The sequence below is a fragment of the Penicillium chrysogenum genome (assembly GCF_028827035.1).
Source record: "Penicillium chrysogenum strain IBT 35668 chromosome Unknown utg000002l_segment0_segment0, whole genome shotgun sequence".
NCBI lineage: Eukaryota > Fungi > Ascomycota > Eurotiomycetes > Eurotiales > Aspergillaceae > Penicillium > Penicillium chrysogenum.
In genome coordinates, this window is record NW_026622750.1 from 1,907,868 (window position 1) to 1,919,987 (window position 12,120).

General features: G+C 50.1%; 4 protein-coding genes across 4 annotated transcripts; 3 read left to right on the top strand and 1 right to left on the bottom strand.

The window, feature by feature from the left end:
* Positions 1 to 2,497: 2,497 nt before the first annotated feature.
* N7489_004267 (M protein repeat protein) lies at positions 2,498 to 5,225 on the bottom strand (the record flags this gene model as incomplete). The annotated part of the gene is made up of 3 exons (XM_056710019.1): positions 2,498 to 3,442; positions 3,499 to 4,982; positions 5,036 to 5,225. The coding sequence occupies 3 exons, from the start codon at positions 5,223 to 5,225 to the stop codon at positions 2,498 to 2,500; spliced, it is 2,619 nt and encodes an 872-aa protein (XP_056568440.1).
* Positions 5,226 to 5,769: 544 nt separating this feature from the next.
* N7489_004268 (H(+)-transporting V1 sector ATPase subunit H) lies at positions 5,770 to 7,322 on the top strand (the record flags this gene model as incomplete). Its single annotated transcript, XM_056710020.1, has 3 exons — positions 5,770 to 6,064; positions 6,123 to 6,648; positions 6,710 to 7,322. 3 exons carry the CDS (start codon positions 5,770 to 5,772, stop codon positions 7,320 to 7,322), a joined length of 1,434 nt encoding a protein of 477 aa, XP_056568441.1.
* A 413-nt stretch (positions 7,323 to 7,735) lies between these two features.
* N7489_004269 (Zn(II)2Cys6 transcription factor) lies at positions 7,736 to 9,348 on the top strand (the record flags this gene model as incomplete). The annotated part of the gene is made up of 3 exons (XM_056710021.1): positions 7,736 to 7,931; positions 7,982 to 9,268; positions 9,317 to 9,348. The coding sequence occupies 3 exons, from the start codon at positions 7,736 to 7,738 to the stop codon at positions 9,346 to 9,348; spliced, it is 1,515 nt and encodes a 504-aa protein (XP_056568442.1).
* An 825-nt stretch (positions 9,349 to 10,173) lies between these two features.
* N7489_004270 (MFS transporter) lies at positions 10,174 to 11,981 on the top strand (the record flags this gene model as incomplete). The annotated part of the gene is made up of 2 exons (XM_056710022.1): positions 10,174 to 10,990; positions 11,056 to 11,981. 2 exons carry the CDS (start codon positions 10,174 to 10,176, stop codon positions 11,979 to 11,981), a joined length of 1,743 nt encoding a protein of 580 aa, XP_056568443.1.
* Positions 11,982 to 12,120: the final 139 nt, after the last annotated feature.

Consider the following 12,120-nt stretch of genomic DNA (forward strand, 5'->3'; position numbering starts at 1 on the left):
GTGAAGTGACACAAAGAACCCCTTGAGTCGTGGAGGAGAGGTTGGCCCGGGCTAATGCTTGGCAATTCAGGGGTAGCCGCCTTTCAAGGCTGTACTAACAGGTACCGCATCTGTACTATTTTGTAACTTTCTTATCTTTCACAAGTGGAAAATACTTGAATGTACTTTATACCTCTTTGCATTTACATTCAATGTTGCCATGATCATACGGAGTATATGTTGTACAGTCTACAACAGACACACTCTACATACTACATATTATGTTATACTCCATATAATAATATATTCATATAAACTTTGTATATTACCTTCGCCAGGAACTTGAATTAAGTAACAATCTGCATATATTAAGGGGGCCATTGAAAGAAAAACATTACAGTGGAGATATTGCCCCTTTTCCCCTTCGGGTCCCTCTATAGTCCCAAGCTTCTCAATTTTGTGAAAAGACCAAGGTTATTCCCTGACAGAAGAACGTGCTCAAGCCAATACTACATGCTAATCACTGTGCCGTGTCCAATCAAAGTGTCCAATCAAAATGAGACGTCGATCGACACAGCGTCTCGCCAGACACTCGGGCCAGCGCGTGGTGCCGGCATGTGTTGCTTCAACGGGTTAAGCGCCAGGTGCTAAAGAACTGTTCCTGCATTGTATCACATGAGGAAGTTGGCCAATGTGGTTGTATTTTGGACTCCGTACGGAGTCCAGGCCACAGGCATGACATTACTCCATACAGAGCTGAATCCCGAGTCATTCAGCGCTGAAGACCCCACCTAAAAAGGATCACGTGCTGCAATTCATATGGATTATTTTCGCGCCCGGATCTGATTGGATAGCCATTTGTTCCTTGCTCCGGCTCAGAACTCAAGGATTCAACTCTATGTTGTATATCGATGTCCATGTGCTCCATGTACTTTTTCTTAATCTCCCGTGTGGTCAAGAAAAGGCCCGGCACTAATTACCACACTATCCTTATTTAACACTAGGGACGAATATTAAAATTATCAATCCGTGTCTTCAACCCCTTATCAACTCCACTGGTTGTTTTACTCAGGGCGTTTATGCACTGTGTTACGCCCCGTGGAGACCATTGTTTCACTGGTCTGACGGAGTACAACGTATGAAAATAGACTGAGTGTTGCTATCTCGGCGACTGTGATATAAAAAGATCCTTGCAAGGTGGCTTATCTATTGTATGGGCTTAATGACTCTAAAATGCGGCTCCATAAGGGTCCACTGACTTAAGAGCTTAACACCCCGAGACAGTGTTACGTAGCACATGGCATGTTGCTTTTCATATTTCAAAAATATTTAAGAATGAATTGGGGATGTCCTGGGTAACTTGATCTGAAACATGTACTCCGTACCCAACCTTCCAATTCAAGACGACTCCGTACCGACCAGTCAATATATAGAAGTAGCTGTCTCAGTCCACCTGCACGTCAACAAAGAAGAGGTGGCTTATGCACCACCGTTTGATCCACCCCCTTCCCGCAGTCTAAATCATGTCTCACCCTTGAATTTGTCTATTTGTCTCATAGGTCAAAGACTTAATAACCGAGCTCGCGCCTGTTGGGCGATCAGTGATTTTCGGGCTTTGCGTTGGATAGTTCTTCCGCTATTCCGCTCGTTCTGGTCCCCTCACGTGAATTTGTTCGTAATCAGTCAGGGAGCTGGCCGAAGTCGACCACACCTCAGTACAACGTAGATTCTTAAAATAACAATGCGCCCTAGCAACCAAGGCTCGCTGGACGTTGTCCCTGCCAACATACGGATTGTTAGAGAAATAGGTCGTTCCGATGCGTCTTCAGTTTTTGAGATAGAACTCGAAGGGCAGAAATATGCTATGAAACTTGTAATTAGTCTCAGCTACTTGCTCTTTGCTTCTTGCGAGTTGGGATAGGAGGCAAGCTGAAAGGTCCCAGCAGCTGGTGCAGTTTAGGCCGGGCACAGGGAACACGGTGCATTCCTTATCTTCTTGATATATGCATGTCCGTAGCTATAACAACTTTAAGATAGTTGCAACGCCGTGCAGCAAGGCGCTCACACGCTGATGTCTGAAGTTGCCATGAAAACATGTTTCGGGCCATCCATATGAGTGTTCCTTGGAAATTGCCGCGAGCTCCGATCCTGCCTGTAAGTCTAAATGGTTATGGTTAGTATAGGAGAGGTGACGAAGCCTGCTGGTAAATGACAATTGCATGTATACTGCCACTGGAAGGTTTGTTAGAGCTAGAGTCCGAATGTGCGTAAGGATGGAGGGGAAGTCTCATTTTCCGAGATCGAAGTGACCCGGCAAGTATGACCGCTCCGCCTAGAATGGAAGGCGGGCTGTGATCAAGGAATAAATCCGTTGTATGAGACCAATTAATTTGTACAGGACAGGATATATTCTATTTACAAACCCGAGTAGTTTAAGTCTAAGCATGAAACATCATAGCCAAGAAGAGTCAAGCTGGCAGCCCACTAAATGGTAGGTAAACATCTAAGCAGTTTGCCCTCACTTCATAGTACTGTCAACTAGCTCGCGGTAGATCTTCTTGAGATCAGCGATATCAGCGTTGAGTTCGTCAACCTGCTCGCTCTTCTCGCCCAGCATCTCAAGAGTGGTCTGGTAGCGCTGATCAAGGTCTTCGAGTTCAGCTTCGAGTTCCTGCACACGGGAATCCGAAAGCTGCTTCTCTTCGAGCTCGCGCATGAGATCAACAACTTGTTGCCGGGCTTCGTCGCGTTGGGTGGTCACGCGGGCAAGCTCGTCCTTAGATCCGGCGCGCTCGCTCTCAAGGCGGCGGACTGTGGCACTCATGCGCTCGACCAGCTGCACAGAAGGGCCGGCGCCGACAGTTGACTCGGATATTATGTCGTTGATACCGCGCGGTGGATGTGCTTGGGTGCCGCCGTAGGCTGAAGGAGTGGCAGGAGTACCAGAATCTTCGAAATACTCGTCCGGCTCAAAGGTGATGGAGGGCGCTGCCATGAGTGAGGGATTCGTGTTGATGTGTGGCGGAGAAAGCGTAGCTTGGGTGATTGAGGCAGGGTAAGAGTTTTGCCGAGGTGGCGTGCCAATTTCCGGTGAGGTGAAAGCCATAGTAGATGAGCGCCGGCTAGGAGGGCGGCATTCCGGCTGCCCTGGGGTCATGGCGTCGAGGGTACTCGATCGCCGTAGAGATGCAACGGGTGATACTCCGCGCAGTTGCGACGGGGAGTTCACCTGCTCTCTCCACTTGGCCCGCTCCTCCTCGAGCTTCTGCGCCCACGTTGTGTCGCATGTTTTCTTCTGCTCGGCCATGTCCTTTTGCGTTGAGGCAAGGTCATCTGCCGCTTTCTCGAGTTTTTGTTGGAGCTTCTGCAGCTCTTCCATGCGTTCCTCTAGCCTGCTGTTCAAATCGTGCTCAGCTTCTTTGGCGTTGTCTAGTTCCTCTTCGAACTTTTTTAACTTGTGGTTCTACATTCCCGTTGGTTAATCTGGGGGTACACTGAGGCATGGATTTGAGATCTTACCATCTCTCGAATCTTCTTCCGAAGGTCGATCTCACGTCGACCAGCATCATCGCGTTCTTTCTCCACACTAGCCAGGCGTGAGAGCAAAGAGCCCTCTAGTGTATGCCAGTTTTCACTAGCAGCAGCATATTGAGTTTGCAGGGTCTCGATCTGACGAAGAAGTTTGGCCTGCGTCTCTCCTGTTGCCCCCGATGAAGCTTCCTCTGCGCGGGAGCGAAGACTCTCCATCTTGCTTTCCAAGACAGACTGTTCGCCTTTCAATTCAGCCTCGAGCATTCGGGCTCTTTCTTTCTCTTGGTCAATCTTCTCCTTCAACTCGGTAATTTCCCTCTTGGATCTTTCTTCACTAATGTCGTGCTCAATCTTCAGGTTGCATAGCTCCTCGTCTAGCTCCCTCGCCCGTTGCTTCTCTAGCTCTAGAGCGTCAGAGTTCGCCTTTGTCTCGGCGGCTTCGGCGCGGGAAACAGCCCGACTCAATTGCGATTTTATGTCTTGGACAGTCTGACTGAGCGCATTGCGTTCATTCGTAACAGCTTCCAAGTCTTTAGTCGACTTCGTTTGGGATGACAAAGACTCGGTTGCCCTCTTCTCTGCGGCCTCTGCCCGCTTGGCTCTTGCTTCGGAGTTGGCCAAGTCCCGCTCAAGCTTGTCCGTCTTTCTCTTCATTTCAGCCTGAGATTTGGTGTTTTCGGTAAGTTGCTGACGCAATTTCTTGATCACCGTGCGGTGGTCCATCTCCGACTTGGACAGCTTCTGCCCTTCTTCAAGGAGCAATGCGATCTTCTCATCTTTCTCTAGGAGTTGCTTTTGCGTACTCCCTGGGGTAGCACTCGCCGCAGCATTTTTAGCCGATTCCGCAGCATCCTTAGCGAGGTATTTCAATTTCGACTGCAACGCATCAATACGTTCAATATAACCATGCATCTCTTCTTGCCATTGAGACTCGGCAGTTTTACGCTCAGCCCGCAAGCGAGCGATATCTGGGTTTTCGCCCTCCTCGGGTACCTCTGATGGCGATTCAACGCTAATCCGCGGACTATCACCCGAAGCAAGATCATTCAGTACCGAATCGCGCTGCGAATCTGACGTTTCTTGACTAGCTTTGGCTGAGTCGATTGATGGTTGAACCACATCTACGGATGTCCTGGGCGCGGAGTCTGTGACACTGATCTCCGTTGAAACACGCGGTGATACCCCGGAGTCGTAGCTTATTCTCGGTGAGCCCAACTTAGCTGGGTTGCTGTCATCATTCGACTGAGAAGCCTTGGGGTCTTCCACCGCACTATTCACCGATGCAACGCTGGAATCCATGTCCATACTCGACCGAGCCCCATTGCTAGGTACTGGACTAGCAGGCGGCGATGAGACTCGGCTCTGTGGAGACTTGGAAGATAGACTTGAGGTATTTTGCTTTACCATAGCTCGGGCTAGACGTTCCTGAAGTCGGTCATTTCTTCGCGCGGTCGATGAACTGCGGGAAACCGCTGAAAGATGTTAGCCAGTACTACAGGTCGCGTACGTGTTGTGGATATCATACAAGGAACAGGAGCCTTTGTCGGTGGTGCTTCTCCGCCCTGGGTTTCAGTGGGCTTTGCAGTAGAGTTGGATTGGTTTCCCTCCTCATCCATCAAGATGTGATCCAGCCGAGACTCGACGCCGGCTACTGCTTGCTGGAAAAAAGAACCCACCCCCCATTTTGGCTTTTGCGTCTGCGAGTTTTGCGCCATCGTGGCAGAGTTACTGTATTGGAAATTGCGATCAGGCTACTAAGCGGCAAATGCCTCGTGTCGCATTCGCATGGATTCGGTGGGGGCTGCGCTCGGACGTCGACTTGGATTATCGTGGGGGCGTTTCAGAACCAATTCGACGCCAACTATTGCTGGATGTGTCGATGCTTAGGCGGCAATGGCAAGCACTTGCTGCGAGGGCAAAACGAGAGAGACTGGTAGGATTTGAGCCGAATTCGATGTACTAGGCTGAAACCCGAACAAAGATTAAGGCGCTGGACCGATAAGACAGTGAACGCGAGGCAAATGATCGGCAAGGGAAGACCTATAGAAACAAAAAAGATGATAGAGAAATAGGAAGCGAGAATCAAAATAGAGAACAGAAATCAGAAGTTGAGGCTATGCGTTGAGATACCGTCGGTCTTGGCACAGGCTTCCGTCATCCCCAAGCTCCCCCGTCTCTCTGGACACAACTCCAGTTTGTATCGTTCACAGCCAGCGACACTCGTTTTCTGGCTTCAAGTTCCTCCAGATTATACTCACAATGTCGCTGGAGCCACCCACTTACCTCAGTTCCCTCCAGAATAACATTCGAGCTCGGCCAATTCCATGGGAGGGTGCCGTCCGAGCGGGCAACATCACCGATGACCACCTGAAGAAGATCAAGGCGGTGGACAAGGTGCGCAAGGATCAACGCCGCCAAACGATAGAAGGAGATCTTGCTGCATACACAGATCTGTTGGCTGGTGGTGCACAGGGAAAGAGTGTCTTGGACTCGGCCTCTCGAAGGACCGATATCGTGCAGTATATACTGGTGCTGGCCTCGGACTTGATTCAAGGTATATGCTGTGGCTGAGCTGAAGCTCCGAGGAAACACGCTGAACTGATGTTTAACAGATGTACCTTCTTTGGCCAGCTCGCTTGTTTCTCACCCAGAACCGTACAAGCCGTTCCTACCGTTCCTGCAGCATTCGACAAACGCCGAAGACCCCATCCCTCTGCTCACGTCCACCTTCCTCACGGCGCTCGTATCGCACAGTCTCGTTGCTTCATCCAAACCTGCACCGCGCGACAATGAAGCTCTCCCACAGCTCTACACCTATCTCTCTACCTTAACCAAGAACCAGGACAGTGGGCTCCAGGACATTGGTGTCCAAGGATTCTCAGAGCTGTTGAGAACTAGCCGAGCTCGAGAGATCTTTTGGGCGCAACGTCAAGAGACCCTGGCCCCCTTGATCGACACTCTTCGAGCTGCGGCAGGGGCTAAAGACAACGTCGGCAACGCTAGCACACTGGGAAGCAGCAGTCGCAGTGTCGAGCCTGGTCTCGCCGGTGGTGTTGGACTTCAGCTTCTATATCGGGTGCTCCTTGTTCTGTGGCAGCTTGCATTCGAGGGCGCACTCGTTGGCGATGAACTCCAAGAGTAAGTGAGGTGACAACCAGGCGATCGCTTTATACTCTGAGCGGCTACTGACGCCACTTAGGAACTATGAAATTATTCAGCTCTACATCCACCTTCTGCGTCTCTCGCCGAAAGAAAAGACCACCCGTTTGCTTGTTGCAACCTTGTACAATCTTTGCTCCAGCAACCGGACCACTCTGCTACCCATCGCCGTGTTCCTTCGACTCCCCGCCCTCCTGACCAACTTGTCCGGTCGTCATCTGACCGACCCCGACCTGCTTGAGGATCTCAACGCGCTCTCTTCCATGTTGGAGGAGTATACCAAGACACAGACCACCTTTGACGAATATGCCGCCGAAGTCCAGACGGGCCACCTGCGCTGGTCGCCCCCTCACAAGAACCCGACCTTCTGGAAAGACAACGCTCGACGAATCGTAGAGGAGTCGAACGGTGCTTTGCCCAAGAAACTAGCTGAAATTCTGTCTAAGAGTTGGGATAACGACAAGCAGGTGCTGGCTATTGCTTGCAGCGACGTAGGGCACTTAGTGAAGGAGGTTCCCGAACGCCGTGGGCAGTTGGAGCGACTGGGCCTAAAGACGCGGGTGATGGAATTGATGGTTGATCAAGATGAATCAGTACGGTGGGAGAGCTTGCATGCGGTCGGCGAGTGGCTTCGATATACCTTTGAGGGCTGATCCCTGAAAGAGGATTTGATATGTTGATGGCTTTCCGGGATGAACATATACTCTGGTTGGCATGTACTGTGTATTTTCTTGCCATAGCGCATACTCGCTTTCTACTTTTTTTTTAGTGGGACATTAGAATCATACTCAAATGTGAAATCCATGGCCCCTAGATTTTGATATTCCAATACTCCAAATGGTGGATCTTGGGATCGACCGCTAAATGACCCAAGATGTGCAACGGTGCAAGGCAGAACACGACTCCTCTATTTCTCTATAGAAACCTAATATAACAACCTTCAATAATTTCAACCCCTATTGCTGTTCCCCAGATTTTATTTATATTGCCACGCGGGCGGTTATGTCCGGGGTGCCCCCGCAGGAATTCTTCGCCGAGAACATCATCCCACCAACCCACAGCACCCATGTCGAGATCCTTCACAGGCTGCAAGAGATGTAAGGCACGCCGACAAAAATGTGACGAGCAGAGACCGAACTGCGGTCGCTGCCAGACTGCCGGCGAGCAATGCCAATATGCAATGCAGTTGCAGTGGGGTGGGCGGGCGTTCTCGCGATCCCGGTTTGGTGCTTGCGTCGGGACAGGAGGCATGCAGAGACTCGGTATGTACATTATATCAGAGAGGGCTTGTACATAGTTCTGACCATTATAGAATATTCACCAGGGGAGTTCATCTACACCACAAAGACGGCGGTGCAGCCAGCCAGCGCCAGTACCGGATCAGATCTCACACTGTCGCAACCCGTCGATCCCTTCTCGTCCTTGTCATCCAGTCAAAAGGCCCTGTTGCACCATTTTATCAACGATGCTTCACAGATTACGGCGTGTCATTCGGGAATGCAACAGGACATATGTCGCATGTTAATCCCAATGGCGCTTCAGACTCCCTCATTACTATACGCTACCACCGCCCTATCCGCGATCCATATCCAAGCCCTACACAACCAGTCTGAGAGCGTAAAATCAGCACCGGATATTGCCCGGTTAATGGCTCTCAGTCTCGAACATTTCCGAACAGAGCTGCAGAATCCCTCATCCAAGGACCCCGAGGCGCTGGTGGCGACGGCTCGGACGCTCTGTCTAGCTGAGATCCATTCCGGGGCGATAAACCCGAACTCATGGAGAGCACATATTGACGGGGCGAGAGCATTGATGAGGGCATCGGATGCCGCTGGGGAGGATTCCTTGCGGTCTACAAGCGGCTTCCGGCGGTATTTGGATCGTTGGTACTGGTCGATCGTGTCGCTTACGGCACTGACGGGCAATGGTCCACCTATTGGAGATATCTCGGACTTCGCCTCCTCTGATTTGATGGGGCTGGGCGGGTCTACTGATTATCTAGATGATTATTGGGGATTCAGTGTCGACCTTGCGGCTGTCTTTAGGCAGATCGGCGCCGCCGCCTGGCGAAGCCACGAAGTCGAAAAGGCTACCCAGGGCTTCGTCGCAGGAGAAGTTGATGCCAGTGTTGAAGATGATGCTGGGTCTTTGGAGTCCGCAGTTCGACAACTCATGGATCGTGACTCAACCACGCAGCCCTCGTTTTACCCTAGTGCCGCAAAAAGCTTATCTGCGGAGAGCGCACAGCAGCTCCTACTCTGCAACGAGGCATTCCAACATAGTGCGCTTATTCAGATCCACCGACGACTTCGAAAAACGCCATCTATGTCGCCAGAAGTGCAGCAGTCGGTCCAACGTATCCTGGAGTGTACCGCGCAGATTGGGCCATCATCGGGTCTCTCGCCTTGGGTGATGTTGACGACACCGATTTTTATTGCGGGCTGCGAGGCGCGCGGTCAAGACCGAGATACGGTCCGACAACTGCTGTCGTCCTTGCATGACACTATTCGCGTTCCGAACGTTCTTCAATCATTGAAATTCCTCGAGCAGTATTGGGCTAATCAGCTGAGTGAGGAAGAAGACTGGAGCCATTTCCTCGGTAAGAATCGTTCTTGGTCATTCCGTTGTTCATGCTAACATCTCCAAGAACGAATGCAGTTCGATTTCATCCCTTACTAGGGATACCAGCTGGCGGGAGCCTGTTATGCCTGATGTGCAATGATTCATGTTTTGAGTTCTGGTTGTATATATTATCTTCTTTTGATACACTATAACTTTCCGTGTCAACAAGTCGGTGTTGCTAGGGGTTTTGGCGTGCGTATGTACCTATTTAAGCCCGGGCGCTTGGAAGTGGCGAATGGTAAATATTTTTTATATTTCTTTTTAGCAAGTGCAAAATGCTTTCTCCGTTTGAATCTAACACTTTTCTTCTCACCTATATTCAAATGTCTAACTCTCGAGTAATAGTCCGACCAAGGAATTGAGACGAAAGACGCCAGGGATATACGAAGACGGAGCTAAGCAGGAGATATAATGGCGGACCTAAGCGGCTAATCTCCGAACATAACGACATAGCAAATTTGCATTTTAATGATGCGATGAGTCAAAAATGATGAACATGTCATTGTTCCAACGTTAATTCCCGTTATAGGTTAGAGTATATAGCATAACGTAAGGCTATACGAGTCGGAGTCGGGTGAATTCATATCAGAAACCCTGGGATGGCGTTGACGGGCGATTCTGATTGGCGCAGACTCGAATCCATCGACCCAGGGATCGTATAATATCTGATTATCGATCAATGGATTCCTTTGAAATCAGGTTGATTCCTAATATTACTCGGAGTTTAGCTATTATTCAACCGATTTGAAATGGACATGTAGTTTATAGCATTGTGGAGGTATATATAGGCTACTCCACCTCTTAATACAAGCTTAATTTGATAGTATCTCATCCAATTCAGCTATAACAACCTAAGGGTTATCTGTTATCTTTCTTATCCAAATGGCATCTATCATTCGAGATGCCCCATTCGGGCAGCTTGTTCGTCTCTTGACGAACAATAAATACTTCCAATATCCCGAAGAAAAGCCTGACTTCAAGCTTCCCGACACATGGCTCCAGTTGTTGAACTCCAATGGAGACGAGGACGACGAAAAGAAGGCCATCCAACAAGTCTCAAACAGAAGCCCTGAAGATAGTGAGCCCCTAAGCCGGGCGTCGACTCAAGCATCCATAGAATTCACCGAAGCTCGCCTTGAGGCCGACGAACAACATGAAATCGAGAAAATAAAATCCATCCCCATCACCCCCAAGAAAACAAAAGATGGTTCCATCCTTGTTGATTGGTACTATACCGATGATTTGGAGAACCCACACAACTGGTCCAATGGCAAGCGCGCTTTCATTACTATTTTGATCTGTCTCTACACCTTCGTCGTGTATACCACTTCTGCGATCTACACCTCCTCAACACAGGGTGTCATGAAGGAGTTCGGCGTGAGCACCTTGGTCGCTACTCTGGGATTGTCACTTTATGTTCTGGGGTATGGCACCGGGCCATTGGTCTTCTCTCCACTGAGTGAGATCCCCGTGATTGGACGCAATCCAGTCTATATCATCACGATGTTCCTCTTCGTGATCATCTCCATCCCAACAGCCTTTGTGGGCAACTTCGCCGGTCTGATGGTGCTGCGCTTTCTGCAAGGATTCTTCGGCTCACCCTGTCTAGCATCTGGAGGTGCTTCCATCGGAGACATGTATAGCCTAATGAACCTGCCTTTTGCCATGATGGCTTGGGTTGCTGCAGCCTACTGTGGACGTAAGCTTCCCCTTCCCACTTTATCTACACGCAATATCCGTCCATCTACTAACAAAACTCTACAGCCGCCCTCGGCCCTCTCCTCAGCGGCTTCGCCGTCCCCGTCAAAGGCTGGCGCTGGTCCCTCTTCGAATCAATCTGGGCCTCCGCCCCAGTCTTCATCCTGATGTTCATGTTCCTCCCAGAAACCAGCAGCGCAACAATCCTCCTCCGCCGCGCCGCCCGTCTCCGCAAAATCCACAATACCAGCCGCTTCATGTCGCAGTCCGAGCTCGACCAGCGAAACATGCGTGTTTCAGACATCGCCGTCGACGCCCTAATCAAGCCTATGGAAATAACCATCAAGGATCCCGCCGTCCTCTTCGTGCAGATCTACACAGCCATCATCTACGGCATCTACTACTCCTTCTTCGAGGTCTTCCCTCTGGTCTACCCAGTCGACTACAACATGAACCTCGGCCAGATCGGTCTGGTCTTCCTGTGTGTGCTGGTTTCATGCATTATCGGAATTGCCGTCTACGCCAGCTACATCCACTTCTGGATGAACCGGCGCATCCGTCGCTTCGGCTTCCCTGTAAATGAGAAGCTTCTTATCCCCGCGCTGCCTGCTTCCTTTGGTCCTCTCATTGGTCTTTTCCTCTTTGCTTGGACTGCGCGTGCGTCTATCCATTGGATCGCGCCTACCATTGGTATTACCATCTATGGTGCTACGGTTTTCATCGTTATGCAGTGCATCTTCATGTACATCCCGCTCACCTACCCCAAGTACGCGGCTAGTCTGTTCGCGGCGAATGATTTCTTCCGCAGTGCGCTTGCTTGTGGTAGTGTGCTGTTTGCGCATCCGCTGTTTGGGAACTTGGGTGTTGCTCGGGGTGTCAGTCTTCTTGGTGGACTGAGTGTCATTGGGATTATTGGTATCTGGTTGCTTTACTTCTATGGTGGCAGGCTTCGTGCTTTGAGCAAGTTTGCTATCTCGGATCCGGTGGAATGAGTCTATCTTTTGGTTGTCTGTTTTTGATTCTTAATAAGTTGCAGGATATTTGTTGATGGCGGTATAGGGAATAATGTTGAGAAAGACGAGTAGACAAAGAGCGGCGTTATATTTAGCGACCAACGTGCAATTGTCATGA